At 45.9% G+C, this 27,242-nt stretch overlaps 1 protein-coding gene across 2 annotated transcripts in view; it reads left to right on the top strand.

The window, feature by feature from the left end:
* Positions 1-27,242, top strand: part of LOC130275637 (coiled-coil domain-containing protein 134-like) — a 318,762-nt gene that overhangs the window by 1,584 nt on the left and 289,936 nt on the right. For both annotated transcript variants that reach the window (XM_056523839.1, XM_056523838.1), the window contains exons 2-3: positions 22,707-22,817; positions 26,393-26,514. In XM_056523839.1, coding sequence (XP_056379814.1) covers positions 22,712-22,817; positions 26,393-26,514 — 228 coding nt within the window. In that variant the 5' untranslated portion in view covers positions 22,707-22,711. The remainder of the gene's footprint in view (positions 1-22,706; positions 22,818-26,392; positions 26,515-27,242) is intronic.

Here is a 27,242-nt window from a genome sequence, read left to right as displayed (position 1 = left end):
TGAGCCTTAGGGTCTATTCACACAGCGGAATTCCGCCTCAAATTAAAGCCCATAGACTTCTATGGGATTCCGCAATCCCATACACACTTCTGAATTTCCGCTTGCGGAATTTCAGAAGTGTGAATGGGAGTTCGGAATCCTATACAAGTCTATGGGCTTTAATTTGGGGAGGAAATTCTACCGTGTGAATAGACCCTTAATGTATATTTTATAGATCATATGATTTGCTGGATAACATGCACTAAGAAGAAAAACAATGTTCAGGTCTGCTCATTATTAGATAAAAGTCTCTCTATGTGTTGTGCATTTAGAGGTGGAACCCCCAACTTTTCGAAAGGGAATCTGTCACATGAAAATGCTATTTAAACTATTAGCATCATCCGATCAGATTCATATATATCTTTGTGGGAAAAGACTCAGTATAGCTTGCTTATTCTTTGATTGAAGTCCCTGATTTTTCAATGCTCAGGAGTCCAGTGGGCGGTCTTATCTTGGAGTGACACTGCCCACTGGACTCCTAAGAACAGAGAGCAGGGAATTCAATCACAAAAGTACAAAAGTTCCGAGTGCGGCCAGCCCTGACTGAATCAGTCGTCGCTAGGACCGCGCGGACACTGCAGTCTCCAATAGACTGCAATGTGTTGAGTGAGTGAGTATTTCCGTGAGTATTTCCACCTGAAGAATGAGCAACGCCATTCTTCAGGCGGAAATTTTAAAGCCGAGTTTCCGTTCACAAATTCCACAAATTCCGAAGTGTGAATTTGTGAATGGAAACCCATTCACCATACTATACATTTTAGTAAGCGGAATTTCTTCCTACAATTTCAAAGCAGAATTGCAGGCGGAAATTTCGTAGTGTGAACCTAGCCTTAGGGTCTATTCACACGGCAGAATTTCCGCTTGCGGAATTCCACCTCAAATTGAAGCCCATAGACTTCTATGGGATCCCGCACTCCTATTCAACCTTCTTAACTTCCGCTTGTGGAATTTCCTCACAGATTCCGCACCAATTCCACAAGCGGAAATTCAGAAATGTGAATGGGAGTGCGGAATCCCATAGAAGTCTATTGGGCTTTCGTTTGAGGCAGAAATTCCACAAGCGGAAATTCTGCCTTGTGAATAGACCCTTAGGCTAGGTTCAGACTACGGAATCTCCAGGCAGAAAATTTCCGCCCGGAGATTCCGAGTTCCGCCTGAATTAGTCGGTGCTAGGACCGTGCGGACACTGCAGTCTCCTATAGACTGCTATGTGTTCCTCTAGGATTTCCGCCTGAAGTAAGAGCAACCCCTTTCTTCAGGCGGAAATTTTCTAGCGGATTTTTCATCCGGATTTTCCGCTTCACAAATTCCGAAGTGTGAATTTGTGAACGGAAAACCATTTACTACACTGTGCATTATAGTAAGCGGAATTTCTGCCGGAAATTTCAAAGCAAAAATTCTGACGGAAATTCCGTAGTCTGAACCTAGCCTAAGGGACTATTCACACAGCGGAATTTCCCCTTGCGGAATTTCAGAAGTGTGAATGGGAGTGCGCAATCCCATAGAAGTCTATGGACTTCAATTTGAGGCAGAATTCCGCAAGTGGAAATTCTGCCATGTGAATAGTCACCCTAATGCCATTTCTGAGCGGAAATTCTGTTGCAGCAGAGTCCCATTGTTCTAATAGGATTCTGCTGCACTGTGCAGATGGCGCAATTTCCGTGGTTAACATCTTCCTTGGAAATTCAGATTCCGCCCTCCACAGAAAGAATTCATGTCTTGTTTTCTGTGGAATCTGCTCGTAAATGCATTGCCGTCTATGGAGACAGCGCATTTCGGAGCTATTCTAGCGCCAGCGTTTTCTGCCAGGGCCCACTGTCTGGGGAATGTCCGCCAGAAATAGACAGTCTGCCGTGTGAACATACCCGAAAAAGGACCTTCCAGGATGATGTATTATTCCAAACTGGAGAGATTTGCAGGGGTTCTTAAAAGGGTGGCGCTTCTTGCACTCTCTCATTTAAAATTAGATTTAAAATAGCAAATAAATGTAAACTTGTTAGTTTAAAGACCCCTTTAAAAATAGGACCCCTAAAAGTCTGGCCTTCTAACCATGAAGAAGATTTTCAGGTAGCTTAAAAAATCTTATCTTTTAACCACATCAGGGACAGAGATTAGACACAGAATTGGTCTGCACCCAGTTATTTGGGTTTATACTTAAATTAATATATAATTACGGGACGATTCTGCATGTATTATAGCAGCTGTAAAACTTGACTAGGCGGCTGTCACCTGCAGACAACCAGAAACCGGAAATCACCCACATGTGAAGATCTGCCCAGTGACTCATTACATTACAGGGCTACTTACATTCCCACATTTGGTCAGGACACGTGGTTGGCAACATACAGGTGCAGATTAATATACCCTATTTTTCGCCCTATAGGACGCACTGGCATATAAGAAGCACCCTATTTTAAAGGTCAAAAATGTAGAAAAAAAAGATTCTGAACCCAACAGTGATCTTCAGCCAACGGCTGTCCGGGCATGCTGGGAGTTGTAGTTTTGCAACATCTGGAGGTCCGCAGGTTGAAGACCACTGGTATAGGAGGTAATACTCACGTGTCTCCTCCGCTCCGGACCCTGGATGTCGCTCTATCGCTGTCACCGCGTCCCCGACGCTCCGGACGTCTTCCCCGGGATCCACGCTCTCCGTTGCGGTCATCACGTCGCTACGCACGCCGCTCCTATTGGATGACGTGACTGCGTGCGGAAATGACGTAGAAGGAGAGCGCCGGCCATGCAGGGGATCCCGGCACGGAGCAGACACCGAGGAGGCAGGTAAGGTCCCTCCCGGTGTCCTGTAAGTTGTTCGGGACGCCACGATTTCACCACGACAATCCCGAACAGCCCCACTGAGCAGCCGGCATAGTGTTATTTTCGCTTCAGACGCGTAGGTCAGCTTTGATCGCCACGTCTGAAGGGTTAATACAGGGCATCACCGCGATCGGTGATGTCCTGTATTAGCTGCGGGTCCCGGCCGTTGATGGCCACAGGTATTCGTCGTATAACATGCACCAACTTTCCCCCCCCCAGTTTTGGGGAAGAAAAAGTGCGTCTTATACGGCGAAAAATACGGTAGTTCTTGTTATAACCCATTAAGTTCGGGCTACACAGCAACTTTTTTTCATAACGTTTAAGGTTTATAAATGTGCTTGGCAGAAATAACGTTTAAAGGGTCACTCCACTGCCCCAGCTTTCAGAACAAAATGTTGCGAATGCTGGTGTAGTGGAGTACCCCTTTAATCTTTCTAATTGTGCTTGCCATGCGACTGAAACACGACGATCAAATTGAAAGGGTTTTAGGTCACAAGTAACACTTGACTTTATTGACTGTCACTGCTCTTGAGACTTCTCTGCAATTTATTTATTTTTAAGCATTTAATTCACAATTGTCACAAGGTCACTCAACACCTTTGCACAAATATTTTAGTCATGCGACATCGGTCTTGCGGCAGCAAATCGCATTTACAGGGTAGCACACTGGCATCACGCATGTTTGACCGTTGCTTCTTGCAGCCAAGGGAACCCTTTCTTAAAGGGGTACTCCATCCCTAGACATCTTATCCCCCATCCAAAGGATAGGGGTTAAGATGTCTGATCGCTGTGGTCCCGCCGCCTGGGACCCCTGCGATCTCCCTTCTGAACCCACGACGAATCAGCTTTGTCAAACCTCGCTACCCTTGACAAAGCTGATTCATCAGCAAAACGTCGGGGAGGCTAGTAGTTAAGTGTTTTAATACAGCAAGCATAAAGGTGGCTTAATAATAAGAATAGGGACCCAGCATCAGGTGCAATCGTGTGTTGTAGCATAAACACACAGATTATAGGTCTAGTCCTGGGCTAAATAAGTATCCCATTATAGAGAGAGTGGCATTGACTCTCCAGACAAATACCACCTTAGAGCTGCTAGAATTTTAAACGTTTTGTGTGGGGTATATTTTAAACAAATAACCAATAAAGCTACTATTTTAGGGGGGGTTTCTAGTAAAGGGTTTTCCCTGCGAGGGGGCAACCCATTAAAGGTTGTTAAAGGGAGTTCCTAAAATGGACAGAGGTGTCAGCAGAGAGCACTGTGGTCAGACAGAAAGGAAATTCAAAAAGAAAAGAAATTCCTGTGGATCATAACAGCAGCTGATAAGTACTGGAAGGATTAAGATTTTTTTTAATAGAAGTAATTTACAAATCTGTTTAACTTTCTGGCACCAGTTGATTTTAAAAAGATGTTTTTTCCAGTGGCGTACCCCTTTAAAAAAAAAAAATTCAGAGCTTTAAAAAGCTGTGGATCATACCTTTTTCTTCTCGCTCACAAAGTGCAATCTCCCAGCAGGAGAAAGTGGGCATTTCCCAGCAGGCATGACATCACTGAAGCCTGCTGGGGGACCACTTCTGCGCTCACATCGTTGCAGTGCTATGATAAATAGAAGACCTCTGGCTCTTTGCATGTTTCAGTGAGGCTCTTTGCATGTTTCAGTGAGGCTCTTTGCATGTTTCAGTGAGGCTCTTTGCATGTTTCAGTGAGGCTCTTTGCATGTTTCAGTGAGGCTGTTTGCATCTTTCAGTGAGGCTGTTTGCATCTTTCAGTGAGGCTCTTTGCATCTTTCAGTGATGCTCTTTGCATCTTTCAGTGAGGCTCTTTGCATCTTTCAGTGAGGCTCTTTGCATCTTTCAGTGAGGCTCTTTGCATCTTTCAGTGAGGCTCTTTGCATCTTTCAGTGAGGCTCTTTGCAGCTGTTAATCAAACTCAGTGCAGAGAAGCAGTTCCTGAGTTTGGTCTCCTGCCAGTGATATGGATTTAATCAGTGACCTAGTAAATATCTAGCCCCCTTCCGAATTGATTATGAGTGCATGCACAAAAGTAAATCACACGGACGCTTTGTCAGTTATAAGATACTTCTTCTAACCTCTATTTAGCAATCCTCCAGTCATATAGACATTGCAATTAGTATAAGTTCTCGCCCTCACTAGGGAGGTGTTTTTTTAGCCTTGGCATACCATATAAGGTATGCTTTCCCCGTTAGATATTTAAGATGGAAGTTCCTCTACTTAAGGGGGGGGGGTAGCAGAGTAATGTGGGGGATGGGCTTTGTCAAATAGTCTTTTTATAATGTGTGTGTATGTATGTATATATATATATATATATATATATATATATATATATATATATATATATATTCACTTAATTGTGGCAGGGAACAGGCTGTTTCTTATTTTACATTTTAACCCCTTAAGGACCAATACAACTAAACCTGTACTCCCCTGAAAGACCAGCCCTGTTTTTTCAAATCGGGGATGTCTGACTTTATTAGAGAATAACTCTGGTAATGTTTTGCCAATCACGATAATTCTGACATAGTTTTTTTGTCACAAGTTGTCCTTCATGTACATAGTAAAAGTAAGCCAATATCATTTGAATTTTTTTGCTATTTTAACATTAATAGGTTGCATATATTTTATACTTTCTGACCAAATAGTTTATGAAACTTATACTTTTAGATGTCTACTTTATTTTGAAAGCCTTTCTTTTGTTTTCAATTAACATTTTAAATGAATTAGAAGCCTCACAATTTAACTTGAAATTTGGAAAATTTGAAAAGTACATATTCTTTTTATGTGTTATGTAAGGTAGTGCTGGGCGGGATAACAGTATATACCGAATACCGGTATGTTTTCTGTTTGCAATATACATTTTTCCGCAATACTGGTCAGGCCCCGCCCCCCCCCGAATGAATTATCAGCCGCAGCGCTCTGTCCCCACATCGGGGAACTAATCATATGTTACCCGCAGGCGCTGCTTCTCCTCCTGTGAGCACTGCACATCCTCCACACGTAGGGAAATGAATGATTTGTGAGCCACGGGCGCAGGACTTCTGTTCTGTTTGGAGAACAGAAGCTGTCACCTCTCCCTGCACGCCCTAAAAGCCAGTGAGACGCTGGCGCTGCAGAGTTTCTGATCCCATTACCTTCAGATCAGAAAAAAAATACTGTTAAATACTGTGAAACCGCCATCATTTGGAAAAATACTGTGATATCCATTTTTTGTCATACCGCCCAGCACTAATGCAAGGTTTGCAGAAATTTGAAGGTTGTACAACATAGGAACCCCCCCCCCCCCAAATGACCCCATTTTAAAAACTAGACCCCTCATGGTATTCGCTAGGAGGTACAGTGAGTATTTTAACACCATCATTTTTTGGCAGGAATTATTACAATGTCAGTGTTGAAAATAAAAAATTTGCTTTTTTTCACAAGTGCATCATTTGTGGGACATATTTTTTGTACATCGCCTCTGATGTTGAAAGGGATGCACCCTATATTTTATTGAGATGCTTGGCCCATGTTTGGAAATACCCCCGTTTAGGCCATATATGGTTCCTTGGCCGCGTGGTAGAACCCAGAAGGACAGGAGCGCCATTTGGCTTTCAGGGCATCATTTTAGGCCGAATGGATTATAGGCCGCACTTCATGCCTGGTTTTAGCTGCCAGAACAATACAGAACCCCCACAAGTGACCCCATTTTGGAAATTAAACCCCCTAAAGTATTCACCTAGACCAAAAGTGAGTACTTTGAGTCCTTTTTGTGCGGCTGGAATGGTTACAAAGTCGGTGGAAAAATTACAATTTTCTTTTTTTTTTTTTCCCCACAAATGCATCATTTGTGGGACATATTTTTTGTACGTTGCATCTGAAAAGTAGAAAATGCACCATTTGGCTTTCAGGATATCATTATACAAATTATAGGCCGCATTTCATCTTGCAAAGCATTCTAGCTATCAGAACAATACCGCACCGCCAGAAGTGACCCCATTTTCGAAACTACACCCCCTAAAGTATTCACCTAGGGCAAAAGTGAGTACGTTGAGCCCTTATTGTGTGGCTAGAATTATTTCAAAGTCAGTGGAAAAAAATTGCAATTAGCTCTTTTTCCCCACAAATTCTTTTTGTCGGACATCATTTTGGTAAGTCGCTGTCAGAACAATACTGCACCCCTACAAGTGTATTGGCTGGACCAGGGGCTGCTCTGATCGGTCCTTGGTCGGCTAGCAGTGACGTGCGGCTGTCAGTGGATGGATATATCTGTCATATTGTGGGAATAAGCACCCACTCATGGCCAATATATCCATCACTGGGTGTTAAAAAATCTTGAAAAAACTGGTTTCTATTGTTTGGGGGGGGGGGGGGGGGGAAGGTGCTAGTCCTCGTTCATACTGCATTTCTGCAGTATAGGTGTCTGTTGTCATGTCAAATAAGGGATGCAAATGTGTACTGTAGCAGTCTCATTCAGAAATCACTTTTTTTGACATGATGCTGACGGATACCTCTAACATACTGCTGAAACGCAGGATGAACGGGACGCAGTGTAGGGTCACACAGAGCGTGTAGTTTAGTGTCTCCGCTCATGACTGCCGGCGGGAAATCCGCCACTATGAGTGGACACACAAAGCTACCAAGCCGCAGCACGGAGCTCATTATTGTGACTATGTAATATGCTGCAGATATGCGACGTGTGATCCTACACATGATGCATTTTTATTTTTCATTATATTTATTTAATAAATGTATTTTTATTTATTTTTTTACCCTTTTTTTTTCTTTTACACATTTATTTTATTATTTTTTGACACTTTTTTTTTTTTTAGATGCTTTGGAATACTTAGTATTCCAAAGCATTGCAGTTATATGCTGTCTGCCAGTTTTACAGGACGTCCCTCTGGCAATAAGCAGGGCAGACCTGGGGGTCCTTGTAAAGACCCCCGGCTGCCCAGGTAACTTGCAGCACCCCTCGATCGTTGCGGGGTGCTACAGGAGAGAGACGGAGGAAGTCCCCTTCTTCTGTCAAAACTCCTTACAGCTCACTGTCGCTTCCGACCACAGCTGTAAAGGTTAAACTGCCGGGACCTGCCGGGGATCACACACAGCACCCTGCGATCGGGCTGCGGGGTGCTGCAGGTGGGACAGAGGGAGCTCCCTCCCTCTGTCAAAATGCTTACAGCCCGCGGTCACTTCCGACTGCGGCTGTAAGAGTTAAACTGCCGGGACCTAAGTTTGCTTCGGTCCTGGCAGTGCAGCAGGGTCCCAGCTGTGTGATACAGCCGAGTCCCTGCCGCGATCTCGTGGGTGCACTGGGCAGCACCCACGAGAACCATGTACGTGTATACTCGTCCTGGTGCTGGAACGTGCATCCTGACTGGACGTCTATACACATCCATGGTCGTAAAGGGGTTAAACAGATTGATGTTGATAATTTTTAAAGCAAGTGAATGGGCAAGTGTCTGTTAATTACACAAGGAACCCGATATTAGAAGTATTATTTGGTGACGGGTACTCTTTAAATGAATTTTCCTTTCAGAGGGGTATACTATTATATAGAACTGCGAGTCCACATAGACGTAACGACACCAGGAGCCACCTCTATGGGTTGTATAGGTTTCTTTCTTTGTTATGCAGCTGCTTCATCCCCTTAAAGATGTGAGTTGCTTAGAGATGTTCACTGGGATCTCTTGGGATCAACTAGGATTCAAAATCCTGTAATCTTATTATTATTATTATTATTATTATTTTTTTTTTAATGACATGTTATAGCAGCCGTCAATGCAGATGCTTCACCTTGTGAACAATGTGAATGTCACTACAGCTCAGTGTGGCCGGGTGGGAGGCAGCGTCCCTGCCTAATTCTTCCTTCATTTTGTTGATAGCGTTTGTTATTATGTAATCTGACCTAATTATTTTAAAGGGAAGGATTAACACTACTGGATATAGTTATGGCATGTGGAGCACGCAATGGGTCAGCCTTGGTAATAAACTTTATGGATACTTGCTTGCATAGCGTGTAAAAATTTCTACAAAACGTTGCGGCTCCACTCTACTCCTTCAACTTTCCCCAGTGGCCTTTAAAAGGGTACTCGCATGCCCCAGCCTTCTGAACATCCGGTTCAGAAGTCTTCTAGCAGCGGTCGCGACCGCGGCTCCAAGCCTTCTGAACCGGATGTTCAGAAGGCTGGGGCATGGGAGTACCCCTTTTAAAGGGGTACTCCCCTGGAAAACATTTTTTTATTATTATTTTTTTTTAAATCAACAGGTGCCAGAAAGTTAAACAGATTTGTAAATGACTTCTATTTAAAAATCTTAATCCTTCCAGTACTTATCAGCTGCTGTATACTACAGCAGAGAGCACTGTGTTCAGACAGAAAAGAAATTAAAAAAGAAAAGAACTTCCTGTGGAACATACATCAGCTGGTAAGTACTGGAAGGATTAAGATTTTTAAATAGAAGTAATTTACAAATCTGTTTAACTTTCTGGCAACAGTTGATTTAAAAAAAAAAAAAATAATAATGTTTTCTAGTAGAGTACCCCTTTAACCCCTTAAGGACCCAGCCCATTTTCACCTTAAAGGGGAAATCCAGTGGAAACTTTATTTTTTAATTTTTTAAATGAACTGATGCCAGAAAGTTAAACAAATTTGTAAATTACTTCTATCAAAAAATCTTAAAAAATCTTTTTTTTTTTTCAATAAATAATAAATTGATTCACATATACAATATGTTTTTACTTTTGGAAGACATCAGAGGGCTTCAAAGCAATTTTCCAATTGTTCACAAAGTTTTCAAAATAGGAATTTTTCAGGGACCATTTCATTTTTTAAGTGGATTTGAGGGGCCTTCATATTAGAAATACCCCATAAATGACCCCATTATAAAAACTCTACCCCTCAAAGTATTCAAAATTACATCCTGAAAGTGTGTTAACCCTTTAGGTGTTTCACAGGAATAGCAAAGTGAAGGAGAAAATTCAAAATCTTCATTTTTTACACTCGCATGTTCTTGTAGACCCAGTTTTTGAATTTTTACAAGGGGTAAAAGGAGAGAATCCCCCAAAAAATTGTAACCCAATTTCTCTCAAGTAAGGAAATACCTCATATGTGTATGTTAAGTGTTCGGCAGGCGCAGTAGAGGGCTTAGAAGGGAACGAGCGACAATGGGATTTTGGAGAGTGAGTTTTTCTGAAATGTTTTTTTGGGGTGCATGTCACATTTAGGAAGCCCCTATGGTGTCAGAACAGCAAAAAAAAACAAAACCCATGGCATACTATTTTGGAAACTACACCCCTCAAGGAATGCAACAAGGGGTCCAGTGAGCCTTTTCGTTAAAGTTGGATGTGTAAATGAATTTTTTTTTCCACTAAAATGCTGGTTTTCCCCCCAAATGTTACATTTTTAGAAGGGGTAATAGGACAAAATGCCCCCCAAAATGGAAGTGTGGAAAAAAAAAAACTCCACATGGCATACTAATTTGGTAACTACACCCCTAAAGAAACGTAAAAAGCAGTACAGTGAGCCTTACCCCACAGATGTTTGATACATGTTCATTAACTTGGGATGTGAAAAGGAAAAATTAGATTTTTTACACAAATGCTGGGGTTGCCCAAATTTTTTATTTTCACAAGCGGTAATAGGAGAAAATGTCCCTGTAAATTTGTAAATACATTTCTTCGGAGTAAGGACATACCTCATATTTGACGTAAACTGCTCTGCGGGTGCACACCAGGTCTCAGAAGAGCAGAAGCGCCATTCAGCTGTTGGAGAATTTTGTCAGGGGCCTTGAGTGTTTACAGAGCTACCATGGAGCCAGAACAGCGGGACCCCACTAAAGTGCCATAATTTTGGAAACTAAACCCCTCAGGGAATGTAACAAGGGGTACAGTGAGTCTTTACACCTCACAGGTGTTTAGAACATTGGGCCTTAAAATTACAAAATAGGGTTTCTCTATCGGCTCCATTGGGGGACACAGACCATGGGTGTATGCTGCTGTCTCTAGGAGGTTTGACACTATGGCAACAAAAAAAGGTCGGCTCCTCCCAGCAGGATATACCCGCCTCCAGGCCCTGAGCTAATCAGTTTTAGCTTAGTGTCTGAAGGAGGTGGACATGGTCTGGAATTCTCCAGACCAGGTCTTATGTTTTATTATTTTCCTAGTTAGGGATGTTAGTTTTTTATTCCTTTTTCTTTCATGTTTTCAGGTGGGGACTCGGGAACTGCGGCTCACTGTTTCCCCATTGCGATTGAGGGGGCACAGACATTGCGTATATATGCTGTTAACCCCCTCTCGCCAACGGTCAGCACCTGGGGTTGTACCTCATGGGTTCGGGTCCCCTTATTCCCTGCTCGCCTCGCTCGCACATGGCGCTCGGCGTGATGCAGTTGACAGAAAGCTGACTGAAGTCCTCACAGAAGACTCCATTAGGTAAGTTCTTCTGACTGAGGTGAGTATATATCCCCTTTCTCCCTTAGGTGCAGCCTTGCAACCTCTGGAGAACCTCATTTTTGGCCCACCTTTCAGGGCTAATGGGGCTGGCCTGGATAAGGGGCTTTATCTTTATTTCTGGGGCGAGCAGTGGCATTTTTGGATGGGGCAGTTTATTCACAAGCTTATATGTGTATGTGTGTGTTTTACCATGTGGCTGACAGCCGCGGCGTTTATACTGTGCGGGCGCATGAAGTGCCGACTTACTTTCACTTTCCGCAGCAGACTGCTGCCGGCGAATATATGTCTCGCCCGCTCACTTCCCCTCGAGTGCATATGCGAACGACATGTGCGCTCGGGACAAGGAGCGGGCACCATTACTGTGTTTCTTCTCGCACTTCGGTGGCCGGGGCGTTTTACCTCCGCCCACAGGGCCGCCAGAGCTTACAGGAGGCGCAAATTTGTCCTCCAATCAGCACTGTGCACGCGATTGTAAGTGGCAGGGACCAATCAGCAGTGTCCCTGCTCCTGGCACGCCCCTCTCTGGCTATTGGCTGTTTTTTTTCTCCCCCTCTTTCTACTCTAGAGCGGAGTTCTCCTCACAGCAGCTGCCCTGGGGACACAGACTCGGGTGAGAGAGTTCTTTTTTCATTCTGTCCGTACCCAGAACTGTTCCTCCCTCTAGACAGACAACTGGAGTGTTAGTTTACCATTTTGTCTGTAAGAGCTGTAATTCTAAAATTCCTGGTTCTGCTGAACCCACTTGCTCTGCCTGCTCCACCAGACCCCCTGGCACCCCTGGATGCTCTTTCAGTCCCGGTGGATTCGGCCGCCCCTCCAGCCTGGGTTTCTTCCCTATCCCAGTATATGGCTTACTTGACTCAAGTCTCCCGTTCGGTGGCTGAGGCCTCCCGTGACGTGGTGTCTGCCTTGAAGAGGTCTGCCCTACGCCGGCCCTCTAAAGGGTCCCGCTCCTCTTCTCCACATGCTTCACGCTCTCAAAAGCATACTAGGGGTGCATCTTCTGACTCTTCCTTTGAGTCTTCAGGTAGACGTGGGTGCTCCCCTCGTGGGTCCCCGTGTCATCTGGTCACAAATGTCGCTCCTCCAGAGGACGTTCCGAGAGTCGCCGCGTACCCGATCAGGGTCGCCCCCCTGCAGGGCTGCCTCCACTCGTTCACATTCTCGTGGTGAACTGGCGGATGAGGCTTCCGAATCGGCATCTGACTCAGAGGACCGCTCGGATACAGTTGAAACTGTGAACTCATTGGTTGCGGCCATAAGAGACACCTTTCACTTAGAGGACCCAGGATCTTTAGACATGACTCCTGAAGTATCCTTTCATCGTGCTAAACCAGCACCTCAAATGTTCAGCTCTCACGCTGAATTTGACAACCTTCTGGAATCTGCTTGGAGGCATCCTGATAAGAGGTTCCCGGGAATGAAGAAGGTTCAAGCGCGTTATCCATTCGCCAAGGACCTTGTCTCAAAGGTGGTTTCCCCTCCCTCGGTGGATCCACCAGTTTCCCGCCTCTCTAAGGCTACTACACTGCCGCTAGCAGACGCGGCTGCATTCAAGGATCCGACGGACAAGAAGGCGGAGTCCTTAGCAAAGTTTGCCTCTGAAGCAGCAGGCTCTTCCCTGCTTCCCACTTTCACCTCTGCATGGGTGTCCAAGGCCCTAACGGTGTGGTGCTCACAACTCCGTCAGGGGATCCTCGCCAGAGAATCTTTCTGCTTTGGTTCTCCAATGCTCTAAAGCTGGGGACTTTGTGTACAGCTTCTATGCAGTCAGCCCGTAGTGCTGCCTTTGCTGTTGGTCACCTAGCGGCCCCCACCGTTCCATGTGGCTTAAGGCGTGGGATGCGGATGCCGCCTCCAAAAGGTCTCACTGAGCTTCCTTTTACTGGTACCCATCTTTTTGGCAAGCGCCTTGACGAGATTTCTTGTTGCCTCAAAATAAGGCTCGCACTACTTCCCAGAAGAAGTCCTCTTCCTTCCGGTCCTTTCGGACTTTTGGCCCCAATAAGGGGTCTGGGCAGGCGCCTTTGCGGGACAAGAAGGCTCCCTCGTTCCGGGTGTGCCCATCTTGGAAGTCGGACACCATCCGTTCCGGCCATTTTGCGGCCAAATCGGGCAACCGCAAACCCACTACCGCATGAAGTGAAGCCCCCACCCGCAGATTTTTCTCTGGTGGGAGGTCGTCTCTTACTTTTTCAAGACATCTGGAGCACACACATTCAGGACTCCTGGGTCAGGGACATGGTGTCCAACGGATTCCTTCCGAGGGATCGATTTATTTATTTATTTTTTCAGTCCCGGGCCCCCCGATCTCCTTCTCTTGCGAAGCAATTTCGGGAGGCCCTCCGGTGCCTACTTCTTCAAGGAGTCATTGTCCCCGTTCCTCCCGGGGGAATGTTTTCGGGGTTTCTATTCCAATCTTTTTGTGCTCCCCAAGAAGGGCGGTTCTGTGCGGCCAATCTTGGACCTCAAGCGTCTCAACCCTCATCTTCTCATCCGCCACTTCCGAATGGAATCTCTCCGTTCAGTAGTGGCATCCAAGGAACAAGGGGAGTTTCTTTCTTTGGTGGACATCAAGGATGCCTACCTCCATGTTCCAATATTTCCCGGCCATCAGCGGTACCTCCGCTTTGCGGTTCCGGAGGTGCATTTTCAATTCGTAGCCCTCCCCTTTGGTCTGGCCACTGCTCCTCGGGTCTTTACCAAGATCCTTGCGCCAGTGATAGCCCTGTTGCGGTTGAGAGGAGTCTCAGTGATCCCTTACCTGGATGACCTTCTCATCAAGGCTCCCACCAGTGTCCAGACCAGGGCTGTGGAGTTGGAGTCGAGGAGTCTGAGTCGGACCAAATTTTGGGTACCTGGAGTCGGAGTCGGCAAACAATACTCCGACTCCTACTAAATTTAGATTGGAATTTAAAATAAAGCAAGTTTAAATGTCCCAATTCACAAAAAGTTATAATTAATGTCTTCTCTACTGTAAGAATAAAGACCAATGCATGCAGTGCCTCATGTAACCGCAAAACGAACACGTTAAGTGACCGTGAAGAAGCATGCTTTTCATGTGCTTCACTATATGGCACGCAACGCACAATTAGGAGTCAGAGTCGTAAGTACAAAAAACTGTGGAGTCTGAGTAGGAACATTTATCTATCGACTATCGACCATTGTTAGCTTAAAGGGGTACTCCGCCCCTAGATATCTTATTACCTAGATAAGATGTCAGATCGCCGGGGTCCCGCTGCTGGTGCTTAATGACAGGCAATACAGGGGCCAGAGCATCGTTACATCACGGCTCCGCCCCTCGTGACGTCACGGCCCGTCCCCTCAATACAAGTCTATGGGAAGGGGCGTGCCGATCATCACGCCCCCTGCCATAGACTTGCATTAAGGGGGCAGGCTGTGATGTCATGAGGGGCGGAACCATGACGTCAAGCTTCTCCGTCCCCTGTATCGCCCATCATTACGCACACAGCGAACTCGCTCTGTGCAGTAATGATAGTGGGGTGCCGTAGCGGCGATCCCGGGGGTCCCCAGCAGCGGGACCCCGGCGATCTGACATCTTATCCCCTATCCTTTGGATAGGGGATAAGATGTCTAGGGGCGGAGTACCCCTTTAAACTTTAAACATGGCTATGGGATTCTACTAGGGAAACCATGTTTTATAATAAATGCCCCTTCCTGGATCCTCCCACTGCCCTATCTTCAGCAGCAGATCAGCACACAAAGAGAAGGCAGCAGCTTCTGCCCAACTACCTCTCTCTGCTAGAAGAGCTTAGAAGAACTTGGTGGAACAGCTTCTTGAATTCAACTGTGTTTATAAATACATTCGCATATTAATACAGAGGAGTCGGGGAGTCAGAGTCGTAAGTACAAAAAACTGTGGAGTCTGAGTCTGAGTAGGAACATTTATCTATTGACTCCACAGCCCTGGTCCAGACTCTGGAGAATGTGGATCTCACTCTCCAGACCTTGGATCGCTTCGGGTGGATGGTTAACCGGGACAAGTCTGTCCTCTCTCCCACCCAATCTCTGATCTTCTTGGGACTTAACACGGCCTCTGCCCGGATTTGCCTTCCACTGGACAAACGTCTGACTCTCCTGTCAGGAGTCCGCTCGCTTCGGGCCCAGGTCCCAGTTTCAGTCAGCTTTTGCATGGAAGTTTTGGGTCGGATGGTAGCTGCCATGGAGGCTGTACCTTTTGCCCAGTATCAATACCGCCCCCTTCAACTGGCGATTCTCTCTCGATGGGACAGATCTCCTCGGTCGCTCGATCGCAAGATTGCTCTCCCTAGTCGGATCCGTCAGTCTCTGCTCTGATGGCTCCGCTCCCCCCTTCTTCAGAGGCGATCATTTCTTCCCCTCCACTGGCAGGTGGTTACAACAGATGCCAGTCTGTCGGGCTGGGGCGGTGTGTTCAGGGACTTAATGGTTCAAGGCCTCTGGTCTCCCCGAGAAGCCCTTCTCCCGATAAACATCTTGGAACTGAGGGCGATTCTTCTTTGTCTTCTTCATTGGGAGTCCCTGCTTCAGACCCGCCCTGTCCGCGTCCAGTCGGACAACGCCACGGCTGTAGCTTACATCAATCAGCAAGGCGGCACTCGCAGCTCGGCAGCCATGGCCGAGGTGACAAAGATTCTCCTCTGGGTGGAAAACAAGGTTCCGGCCATTTCAGCGATTCACATTCCAGGTGTGCTCAACTGGGAAGCGGAGTTCCTCAGCCGGTCCCGGCGAGTGGTCTCTACATCCGGAAGTCTTCGCGCAGATCTGCGACCTCTGGGGCATTCCAGACGTGGACCTCTTCGCATCTCGGCACAATCAGAAGATTCTTCTTTGTGTTGATGTCCCGGGACCCCTGGCTCTAGCCGTGGATGCCCTAGTGATTCCTTGGGCGGGGTTTGCCCTGCCCTATCTGTTCCCTCCCCTTCCTCTCCTTCCCAGGGTTCTGAGGAAGCTCAAAGCGGAGGCCGTTCCCGCCATACTGGTGGCTCCAGATTGGCCCCGAAGGACGTGGTACGCCAACGTTGTCAGGCTCCTTGACGACACTCCATTGCACCTTCCACTTTGTCCGGACCTGTTGTCTCAGGGTCCTCTTTGCCACCCCAATTTACAGTCGCTGCATTTGACAGCATGGCGGTTGAGACCACGGTTTTGAGAGCCCGCGGTTTCTCTTTTCAAGTCATTCGCACCATGCTCAGGGCTCATAAGCCCTCTTCGGTGAAAATTTACCACCGTACCTGGCGGTCTTATTTTCGTTGGTGTGAAGCTCAGGCCTTGTCTCCTGTTACTTTTTCCATTCCTCGTCTTCTCTCCTTCTTACAGTCGGGATTAGAACAGGGGTTGTCTCTCAGTTCCCTTAAGGGTCAGGTTTCGGCCTTTTCTATTCTTTTTCAGCGTCCTCTGGCTTCTAATTCTCATGTCCGGACCTTCCTTCAAGGAGTGGCGCACGCTGCCCCTCCTTATCGGTCACCTTCTCCCCCATGGGACTTAAACCTGGTTCTGGGTGTCCTCCAAGGTGCCCCCTTTGAACCCCTTAGGGAGGTGTCCCTGCACCTCATTTCTTGGAAAGTGGCATTTCTTGTTTCAAGGTTCTACCGGGTTCATACCTTTGCATCGGCTGATGCTAGTCTGGGCTGTAAAGTGCTGCAGGCAGCAATGTAACAGCCGTCTGCCTGACTGATTATCTGCCCACCCAAGGGACGGCTTTGGTACGTCCCGTGGTCTGTGTCCCCCAATGGAGCCGATAGAGAAAAGGAGATTTTTTATGCTTACCATAAAATCTCTTTCTCGAAGGATCCATTGGGGGACACAGCTCCTGCCCCTTTTTGGGTTCCTCTTTTGTTCTCTGTCCAAGGGTGTGTTCAGTGATACTTTTTCTTCTGGTTCTTGGACAGTTTGTGTTTTTCCTTGACCTGTCGGTCCTCTCCTATTGCTCTGGAACTAAAACTGATTAGCACAGGGCCTGGAGGCGGGTATATCCTGCTGGGAGGAGCTGACCTTTTTTTGTTGCCATAGTGTCAAGCCTCCTAGAGACAGCAGCATACACCCACGGTCTGTGTCCCCCAATGGAGAAAGAGATTTTACGGTAAGCATTTAAAAATCTCCTTTTTTTCACAAAAAATGCCGATGTTACCCCAAATTTTTCATTTGCACAAGGTGCAATAGGAAAAAATGCCCCCCCAAATTTTGTAACACCATTGCTTCTGAGTATGGAAATACCCCATATGTGGACATAACATGCTGTGCGGGAGCACTACAGGGCTCAAGAGTCATAGAGCAATGTTTGCATTGGAGGCCTATGGCATATCAGTAGCTGACGGTTGCACACATTCAGCGGGAAAGGAACACCCACATGTTACCCCATTCGACACAGTACACCCCTTGGGAAAGGTGTATAGGGGGAACTGGACATTTGGAATGGACGAGTGTTCCCTAAATGTATTTTCCAGGAATGGATAAAGTGTACTATTTGCAAATTGACTACCGTATATACTCGAGTATAAGCCGACCCGAGTATAAGCCGAGACCCCTAATTTCAACCCAAAATCCCAGGAAAAGTTATTGATTCGAGTATAAGCCTAGAGTGGGAAATACATCATCCAGACCCATCATTAACATCCTCATCATCATCACCACCTGTCATCATTCAGACCCTCATCATCATCACCTGTCATCATCCCCTTGTCATCATCCCACACATCCCCCCTTCATCATCCCCTTGTCATCATCCCCACCCCCCTTCATCATCCCCTTGTCATCATCCCCACCCCCCTTCATCATCCCCTTGTCATCATCCCCACCCCCCTTCATCATCCCCTTGTCATCATCCCCACCCCCCTTCATCATCCCACCCCCCCCCCCTTCATCATCCTCTTGTCATCATCCCACACCCCCCCTTCATCATCCTCTTCTCATCATCCGCCCTCAGTGGTCTTCAACCTGCGGACCTCCAGAGGTTTCAAAACTACAACTCCCAGCAAGCCCGGGCAGCCATCGGCTGTCCGGGCTTGCTGGGAGTTGTAGTTTTGAAACCTCCGGAGGTCCGCAGGTTGAAGACCACTGCGGCCTTCGACATCATCCAGCCCCCTCTCACCCCCTTTAGTTCTGTACAGTACTCTCCTCCGCTCGGCGCTGGTCCGGTGCTGCAGGACTGTCCGGTGGGGAGGTCCTCCGGTGGGATAGTGGTTCCGGGCTGCTATCTTCACCGGGGAGGCCTCTTCTCCGTGCTTCCAGCCCGGAATAGAGGCGTTGCCTTGACAATGACGCAGAAGTACGTTGGCAATGAACGTACCTCTGCGTCGTTGTCAAGGCAACGTTACTATTCTGGGGCCGGGCCCGAAGCGCTTAGAAGAGGCCTCCCTGGTGAAGATAGCAGCCCGGAACCACTATCCCACCGGACCACCTCCTCTCTGGACAGTCTTGCAGCACCGGACCAGCGCCGAGCGGAGGTGAGTACTGTACAGAACTAAAGGAGGGTGAGAGGGGGCTGGATGATGTCGAAGGCCGCAGTGGTCTTCAACCTGCGGACCTCCGGAGGTTTCAAAACTACAACTCCCAGCAAGCCCGGACAGCCGATGGCTGCCCGGGCTTGCTGGGAGTTGTAGTTTTGAAACCTCTGGAGGTCCGCAGGTTGAAGACCACTGCGGGTGGAGAGTTCACTCGAGTATAAGCCGAGGGGGGTGTTTTCAGCACGAAAAATCGTGCTGAAAAACTCAGCTTATACTCGAGTATATACGGTACTGATATGCCAGTTATGTTCCCTGAATGATTACCCAGAGCATAGCCAAAAGTAAAAAATAAACCCTATGCTCTGAATCATCATTCAGGGAATGTGATGTGTGGCCGTCCCTAACCTGTTGCCTCAAAATGCGCACCTCATTCAGGTGGAGAGAGAGCGCTGCGTATTTGAGGCAACATAAAAATGACCCTGATGCTAGTGACTCATGATCCATTTTTGGAAAAAATACCCCCAGAGATCTTATCTATTTTTTTATTTTTATTTTTTTTGGCAATTTAGTGGTTTATGGGGTTAAAATTTGGAATGTACTCTGGATTTGGTACATTGGGGCCAAATTATGGGAAATTAAAGGGAAAATTTAGTACTCTATGGAAATGTGATACTACCAATCCTTAAAGGGGTACTCCCCTGGGAAACATTTTATTTTAAATAAACTGGTGCCAAAAAGTTAAACAGATTTGAAAATTACTTCTATTAAAAAGTCTTAACTCTTCCAGTACTATCAGCTGCTGTATGCTGCACAGGAAGTTTTCTTTTTAAGTGTTCCATCTGTCTGACCATAGTGCTCTCTGCTGACACCTCTGTCCATTTTAGGAACTGTCAAATCCCCATAGCAAACCTGTCCTGCTCTGGACAATTCCCAAAATGGACAAAGGTGTCAGCAGAGAGCACTGTGGTCAGACAGAAAGGAAATTCAAAAAGAAAAGAACTTCCTGTGGAGCATACAGCAACTGATAAGTACTGAAAGGGTTAAGATTTTTAAATAGAAGTAATTTACAAATCTGTTTTAAATTTCTGGCACCAGTTGCATTTTTTCTGGGATCGTCCCTTCTTTCCAGTGTGGGGGACCTCACCTGGAAAGTGTTGGCCTGGGACAATCCTGGCACCTATAACTTCAGTTCCTTGGGAAGTCCTGCCTGATCTTTCCCAGTCGCCAAAGATCAGGGCGCTAAGGACTTCTTCTTGGAACTGCAGGAATGCCCCTATGTTGCCAGCGTATTGGGACAGTACAAAAGAGTTGTACATGGCAACCAGTACCAAGTAGACTAACTTTTTTGTACCATACCCGTGTTTTCCACGTGTCGTTGTATGGCTTGAGGACTTGATCAGAGATCACTTCATGGGGGACATGTCGCATTATCAGTGTGATGCAGGCATTTCCGTATAGCCTCGAACCGCCTCCGTGCCATGACCATACTGTAGAGTGGGGACTGGTAGAGGACGACCTCGCTCCAGTACTGCCTGACTCAGTTTTTTTTTACTAGGCCCATATGCAGCACAAGGGGAAGTGTGTAGTGTGTGTACTTGGTGCAAACTTTATATAACTGTGCATGATAAAATATCACACGTTATAAAAAAAATAAAAAATTTTAAATGCTGCGACCCCCCCCCCCCCCCCCAAAAAGGTGGCCAAATGCAGCGCCCTGAAGCCCTAAAAGGGCCTGGGTCATGCTGCAAAATGTGTGGCGGACCCTTGAGGACCTATTAGGGGGTCGGGGGTTTGTTGCTTTTTTTTCTCAACTTCTACCTGTCCCTCCACACAAAGTTACCCTGAGCTACAGGTGGCAGGAGGCCACTTCTTCTGCCCTGAGGGGCACAGATCTGGTCAGAGGGGGGGTCCCTGGCTCCTTCTCTCAGCTCTGGTTATGATCGCCACCTCCCCCCTGCAACAGGAGGTGATTGGCGATACATAGTACACTGCCGATCACCTTCTTATTCCAGATCATTAGGTCACACGTGACCCGTATGTCTGGAATCACCGTAGTTCGCTGGTGTGAGTTCGTCGGTGTGAATTCACCGGCGATCTGCAGCGAACGCCGACATGGGGGGTCCCAGGCATTGTCACGGGATGCCTGCTGAATGATTTCAGCTGCCATCCTGGGTCCTTAAGTGCCAGGACATCAGGGCGTACCTGTACCCCTTGGTCCTTAACGGTTTAAGGGTAAGTTTACATGAGTCATATTTGTGCCAGAAATGTCCACAGCAAGTCTGCAAAGAAATCCACTAGACAAATCTGTGCCGATTTGACAATGCAAAATTCCTCTCTCCTCAGCAGCTCCCATAGACAATCGGATCCCCATTCAGTAGCTCAGTGGTCCCCAACCCAGTCCTCATGGCCCATCAACATTCCTGTTTTTTTTTTTTGTTTTTTTTATTTTAGTTTTTTTTTACTACTCCATTGGAGTAGAACAGGAAAAAAATCTAATCCAGGACTGTTGTTGGAGCCTTACAGACTGGAGATCATGGTTGATAGGGAATAGGTCTTATATCCCTATAATGCAGTGTTTGCCAACCAGGGTGCCTCCTGCTGTTGAAAAACTACAACTCCCAGGACAGCCAAACTTTAACCTCTTAAGGACCCAGGACGTATGGGTACGTCCTGGGTCCCGGTCCTGCGATATAACGCGGGGTCACACGGTGACCCCGCATCATATCGCGGTGGGCCCGGCATCATAGTGAAGCCGGGACACGCCTCTAATAGCGCGCGGCACTGATCGCGCGGCTAAAAACAAAAGTAAAATATGCCGGTTAGCTCATGGAGCTGTTCGGGATCGCCGCGGTATAATCGCGGCATCCCGAACAGCTGTAGCACAGGAGGAAGGTCTCTTACCTTCTCCTGTGCTGTCCGATCGCCGAATGAATGCTTCAAGCCTGAGATCCAGGCTTGAGCAATCAATCGCCGAAAACACTGATTGATCCATTCCTATGGAGATGGATCAATCAGTGTAAAAGATCAGTTAATGCAATGTTATAGCCCCCCCCCTATAGGAGCTATAATATTGCATAAGAAAAGTGTAAAAAAAATCATTAACCCTTTCAATTATCCCTTCCCCTAATAAAAGTTTGAATCACCCGGCATTTCCAAAAATAAAAAAAACATTATGTAAATAATAATAAAAATAAACATATGTGGTATCGCCGCGTGCGGAAATGTCCGAATTATAAAAATATACCGCTTTTTAAACCGCTCGTTCAATGGCGTACGCGCAAAAAAATTCCAAAGTCCAAAATAGCGCATTTTTGATCACTTTTTATACCACAAAAAAGTGAATAAAAAGTGATCAAAAAGTCTGATCAGAACAAAAATGCTACCGCTAAAAACTTCAGATGACGGCGCAAAAAATTAGTCCTCAAAGCGCCCTGAACACAGAAAATTAAAAAAGTTATAGGGGTCAAAAGATGACCATTTTAAACATATAAATTTTCCTGCATGTATTCATGATTTTTTTCGGAAGTGATACAAATTCAAACCTATACAAATAGGGTATCATTTTAACCGTATGGACCTACAGAATAAAGATAAGGTGTCATTTTTGACAAAAAATGTACTGCTTAAAAACAGAAGCCCCCAAAACTATAATTTTAGGTGAAAATGTTTAAGAGATATGATTTTTTAAAGTTAAGGAGGAAAAATTGAAAATGAAAAAACGGAAAAAGCCCGGGTCCTTAAGGGGTTAAAGCAGTGTCTTCAAACCAGGATGCCTCCAGCTGTTGCAAAACTACAACTCCCAGCATGCCCGGACAGCCAAAGGCTGTCCGGGCATGCTGGGAGTTGTGGTTTTGCAACAGCTGGAGGCACCCTGGTTGGGAGACACTGCTATAATGTATATGTGTTTCTTCTCCTCCTCCTCCTCCTCTCACTCAGCATATGTGTTCTCCTCTGTCTTGCAGGGCCTATGATGGATCCCGTCCAAGTATTGAGTTTTCTGCTGCTCGCTCTGCTGTCCTTGGGGAATTGCTCAGAGACAAACAAGCAAAAGAAAGACAACGCGTTTGAAATCTGTATCCTTTCCGTCCGTTCTGATGTATTCATGGCACAGGGCGCGCCGGGTAGTAATCATTGTGTAAGATCAGTATGTCTGCCTCCTTCCGCACAAATAATTCGTTTTTATCATCTCATACATATGGTAAATCCTAGATAAGTCCTATAATAATATTGCAGCAATCATGCCCAATGTATATATCAAGGATTCGCACATTTTATGAGAAGAAAAACATATTTTTTTGGCTTAGATGTAATCTTGGCGTTCTGCCTCTTAAATAGCTTCTTCTTTGTACTACAATTATTGGCAATGAAGAGGCGGCCTTCCGGAACCGAGCGACTACGTTACACAAACCTGAGATCTAATGTTTACCAAATCCTTCTGTGTGTAATTGTTTCGGAAATCCATCTGTTTGTCTTTTTTTCTTCTTTTAAAGCGTACCTGTCATATCACAGAAAAGAAAATAATGCTGCTCTATGTTATTCACCAGATCATACAGATTCTTCACATGTCTTTGTTATGTGTGTAGCTTCTGTATTTGGCTCACACATCCCTCTGTTCTGTTGTTCACTCATTCTGACATCCACTGCTCTGGATGGGGCGTGTCAGAGGTAAGCACTGAGTCTGCCCTCACTCACCATGCATTCACTTCCTCCCTGAGCTTGCTGTGCTGGGTCTCTTCATCCAATCACTGCAGGCTGCTCAGTAATTCCCTCCTCTCTGTTTTCATACTGCAGTCTACAGGAGTGAGCACAGAGGAGTGCTAGTCCCGCCCTCACTTGCTGGACTTTGTCCCAGCCTGTGCGTCGGCTAGGACAAAGTTGATGCTGCAGCAGGACAGGATTTATGTTCTGGATGGTATGGAGACCCCTAGTGGTGTTTTTATTTTTTTTATTTTTTATAAGCCATGATTTCTATAAAAATAAAATAAAATTAAAACTTATGAAGTACACTGCTCAAAAATATAAAGGGAACACTTAAACAACACAATGTAATTCCAAGTCAATGACACTTCTGTGAAATCACACTGTCCACTCAGGAAGCAACACTGATTGACAATCAATTTCACATGCTGTTGTGCAAATGGAACAGACAGCAGGTGGAAATTATAGGCAATTAACAAGACACCCCCAATAAAGGAGTGGTTCTGCAGGTAGTGACCACAGACCGCTTCTCAGTTCCTATGATTCCTTCCTGGCTGATGTTTTGGTCACTTTTGAATGCTGGCGGTGCTTTCACTCTAGTGATAGCATGAGACAGAGTCTACAACCCACACAAGTAGCTCCGGTAGTGCAGCTCATCCAGGATGGCACATCAATGCAAGCTGTGGCAAGAAGGTTTGCTGTGTCTGTCAGCGTAGTGTCCAGAGCATGGAGGCACTACCAGGAGACAGGCCAGTACATCAGGAGACGTGGAGGAAGCCTTAGGAGGGCAACAACCCAGCAGCAGGACCGATACCTCCACCTTTGTGCAAGGAGGAGCAGGAGGAGCACAGCCAGAGCCCTGCAAAAGGACCTCCAGCAGGCCACAAATGTGTATGTTTCCACTCAAACGGTCAGAAACAGACTCCATGAGGGTGGTATGAGGGCCCAACGTCCACAGGTGGGGGTTGTGCTTACAGCCCAACACCGTGCATCAAGTTTGGCATTTGCCAGAGAACACCAAGATTGGCAAATTCGCCACTGGCACCCTTTGCTCTTCATAGATGAAAGCAGGTTCACACTGAGCACATGTGATAGATGTGACAGAGTCTGGAGATGCAGTGGAGAACGTTCTGCTGCCTGCAACATCCTCCAGCATGACCGGTTTGGTGGTGAGCAATAATGGTGTGGTGTGGCATTTCTTTGGGGGGGCCGCACAGCCCTCCATGTGCTTGCCAGAGGTAGCCTGACTGCCATTAGGTACCGATATGAGATTATCAGGCCCCTTGTGAGACCATATGCTGGTGCGGTTGGCCCAGGGTTCCTCCTAATGCAAGACAATGCTAGACCTCATGTGGCTGGAGTGTGTCAGCAGTTCCTGCAAGAGGAAGGCATTGATGCTATGGACTGGCCCGGCCATTCCCCAGACCTGAATCCGAGTGAGCACATCTGGGACATCATGTCTCGCTCCATCCACCAATGCCACGTTGCACCACAGACTGTCCAGGAGTTAGCGGATGCTTTAGTCCAGGTCTGGGAGAACATCCCTCAGGAGACCATCCGCCACCTCATCAGGAGCATGCCCAGGCGTTGTAGGGAGGTCATATGGGCACGTGGAGGCCACACACACTACTGAGCCTCATTTTGACTTGTTCTAAGGACATTACATCAAAGTTGGATCAGCCTATAGAGTGGTTTTCCACTTTGATTTTTGCGTGTGACTCCATATCCAGACCTCCATGGGTTGATAAATTTGATTTCCATTGATAATTTTTGTGTGTTTTTTTTGTCAGCACATTCAACTATGTAAAGGCGAAAGTATTTAATACGTTTAGTTCATTCATTCGGATCCAGGATTTGTTATCTTAGTGTTCCCTTTATTTTTTTGAGCAGTGTATATTAGAAAGGTTAATATTTTGTCAAGATGTCCAACATATAAAAAGTTTTTTAATCTGACAGTGTCCATTTAAATATTTTTAAAAATAAAGTCTAAAGTAACGACAAGCCTTCTTTACCATAAGAACTGTGAATTTATGGAACAGTCTAACTCAGGAACTGGTCACAGCAGGAACAGTTTAAAGCTTCAAAACAGGGTTAGATACATTCTTAAAACAAAATAACATTAAAGTGGGGGGGTACTTCAGTGAAAATCTTTTTTTCTTTTTTTAATTAACCGGTGCCAGAACGTTAAACTGATTTGTAAATTACTTCTATTTAAAAATATTAATCCTTCCAGTGCTTATCAGCTGCTGCATATTACAGAGGAAGTTCTTTTCTTTTTACATTTCTTTTCTGACTGACCACAGTGCTCTCTGCTAACATCTGTCTGTCTCAGGAACTGTCTAGAGTAGGAGCAAATCCCTATAGCAAACCTCTCCTGCTCTGGACAGTTCCTGACATGGAAAGAGGTGTTAGCAGAGAGCACTGTGGTCAGACAGAAAAGAACAACTCCACTTCCTATGGAGCATACAGCAGCTGATAAGTACTGGAAGGATTAAGATTTCTAAATAGAAGTAATTTACATATCTGTTTAACTTTCTGGCACCAGCTGATTTAAAAAAAGTTGTTTTTCACCGGAGTACCCCTTTAATTCTTACAAAGAAATATAACATCTCATCCCCCCATACCCCTTCCCTTCAATTCCTTGGTTAACCTTGATGGACATGTGTCTTTTTTTTCAACCATACTATTAATTATGTAACTATGTAAAGCAGCACATGTCTAGATACTTTATATAACACCATATGGCAGATTCTTCTAACTAATTTAGATGGTATCAAAGTGTAATTTGCATGTGTGCGTTGATGCACAATTATATTTGTCTTAATTCTGGACATGTTTAGCTTCTTGTTGTATTTAGCACACTATATGACGTTGTAGTTGCACTTACTGTACTGTAATGATTATTTTCTGTAAAGTTCGTTTATGCTATTTAGGCCTTGACAGATTGCAGATAAGAAGCTTTTTGAGGTGAAGAGGAAGGATCAGATCAATGCCCTCAACAACCTAATTGAACTAAATGATGTCAACCAGCAGTACAAGATTATTGACATAATGCTAAAGGGGCTTTTCAAGGTGAGATTCTTTCCATACCAGTGACCTTTCTCATCTTTATGAGATCTTTTGGCAAAAAGACTAAAGCGGCATAGGCATCACAAATATACTGTTCCATGATATAGTATTCAGGCTTAAAGGAGTACTCCAAAAAGGAAACATATGTTTTCAAATCAACTGGTGACAGAAAGTTATGCAAATTTGTAAATTCTGTTTAAAAATCTTATCAGCTGCTGGATGTCCTGGAAGAAGTCATGTAGTCTTTTCAGTCAGACAGGGTGCTCTCTGCTGCCACCTCTTTCCGTGTCAGAAACTGTGTGCACTGTGATCAGACTGGAAAGGACTACACAACTTCCTCTGTAGCATACAGCAGCTGATGAGTACTGGAAAGCTTTAGATCTTTATATAGAAGTAATTAGAAAATCTGTATAATTTTTCTGTCACCATTTTTTTTCCCTCTAGAGGACCCCTTTTAGGCAGTCATACCCCTCCAATAGCTGAATGCTTTTGCCCTTTCTATACACAAGTACGCTTGGTTAAGCTAAGCGTGCATGTGTTCTGTAGGTTAAAGGAGTTCTTTGCCCCTAGACATCTTATCCCCTATAAGATGTCTGATCGCGGGGGTCCCGCTGCTGGGGACCCCCGTGATCTCTCCTGCAGCCCCCCAGTCATTAGCTGCATGGAACAAAGCTTTGCTCCGTGGCTGATGACTCACAATAAAGGGGCCGGAGTATCGCAACGTCACGGCT

The sequence above is a fragment of the Hyla sarda genome, chromosome 6 (assembly GCF_029499605.1).
Source record: "Hyla sarda isolate aHylSar1 chromosome 6, aHylSar1.hap1, whole genome shotgun sequence".
NCBI classification, from domain to species: domain Eukaryota; kingdom Metazoa; phylum Chordata; class Amphibia; order Anura; family Hylidae; genus Hyla; species Hyla sarda.
This window is presented reverse-complemented; position numbering and strand designations above follow the sequence as displayed.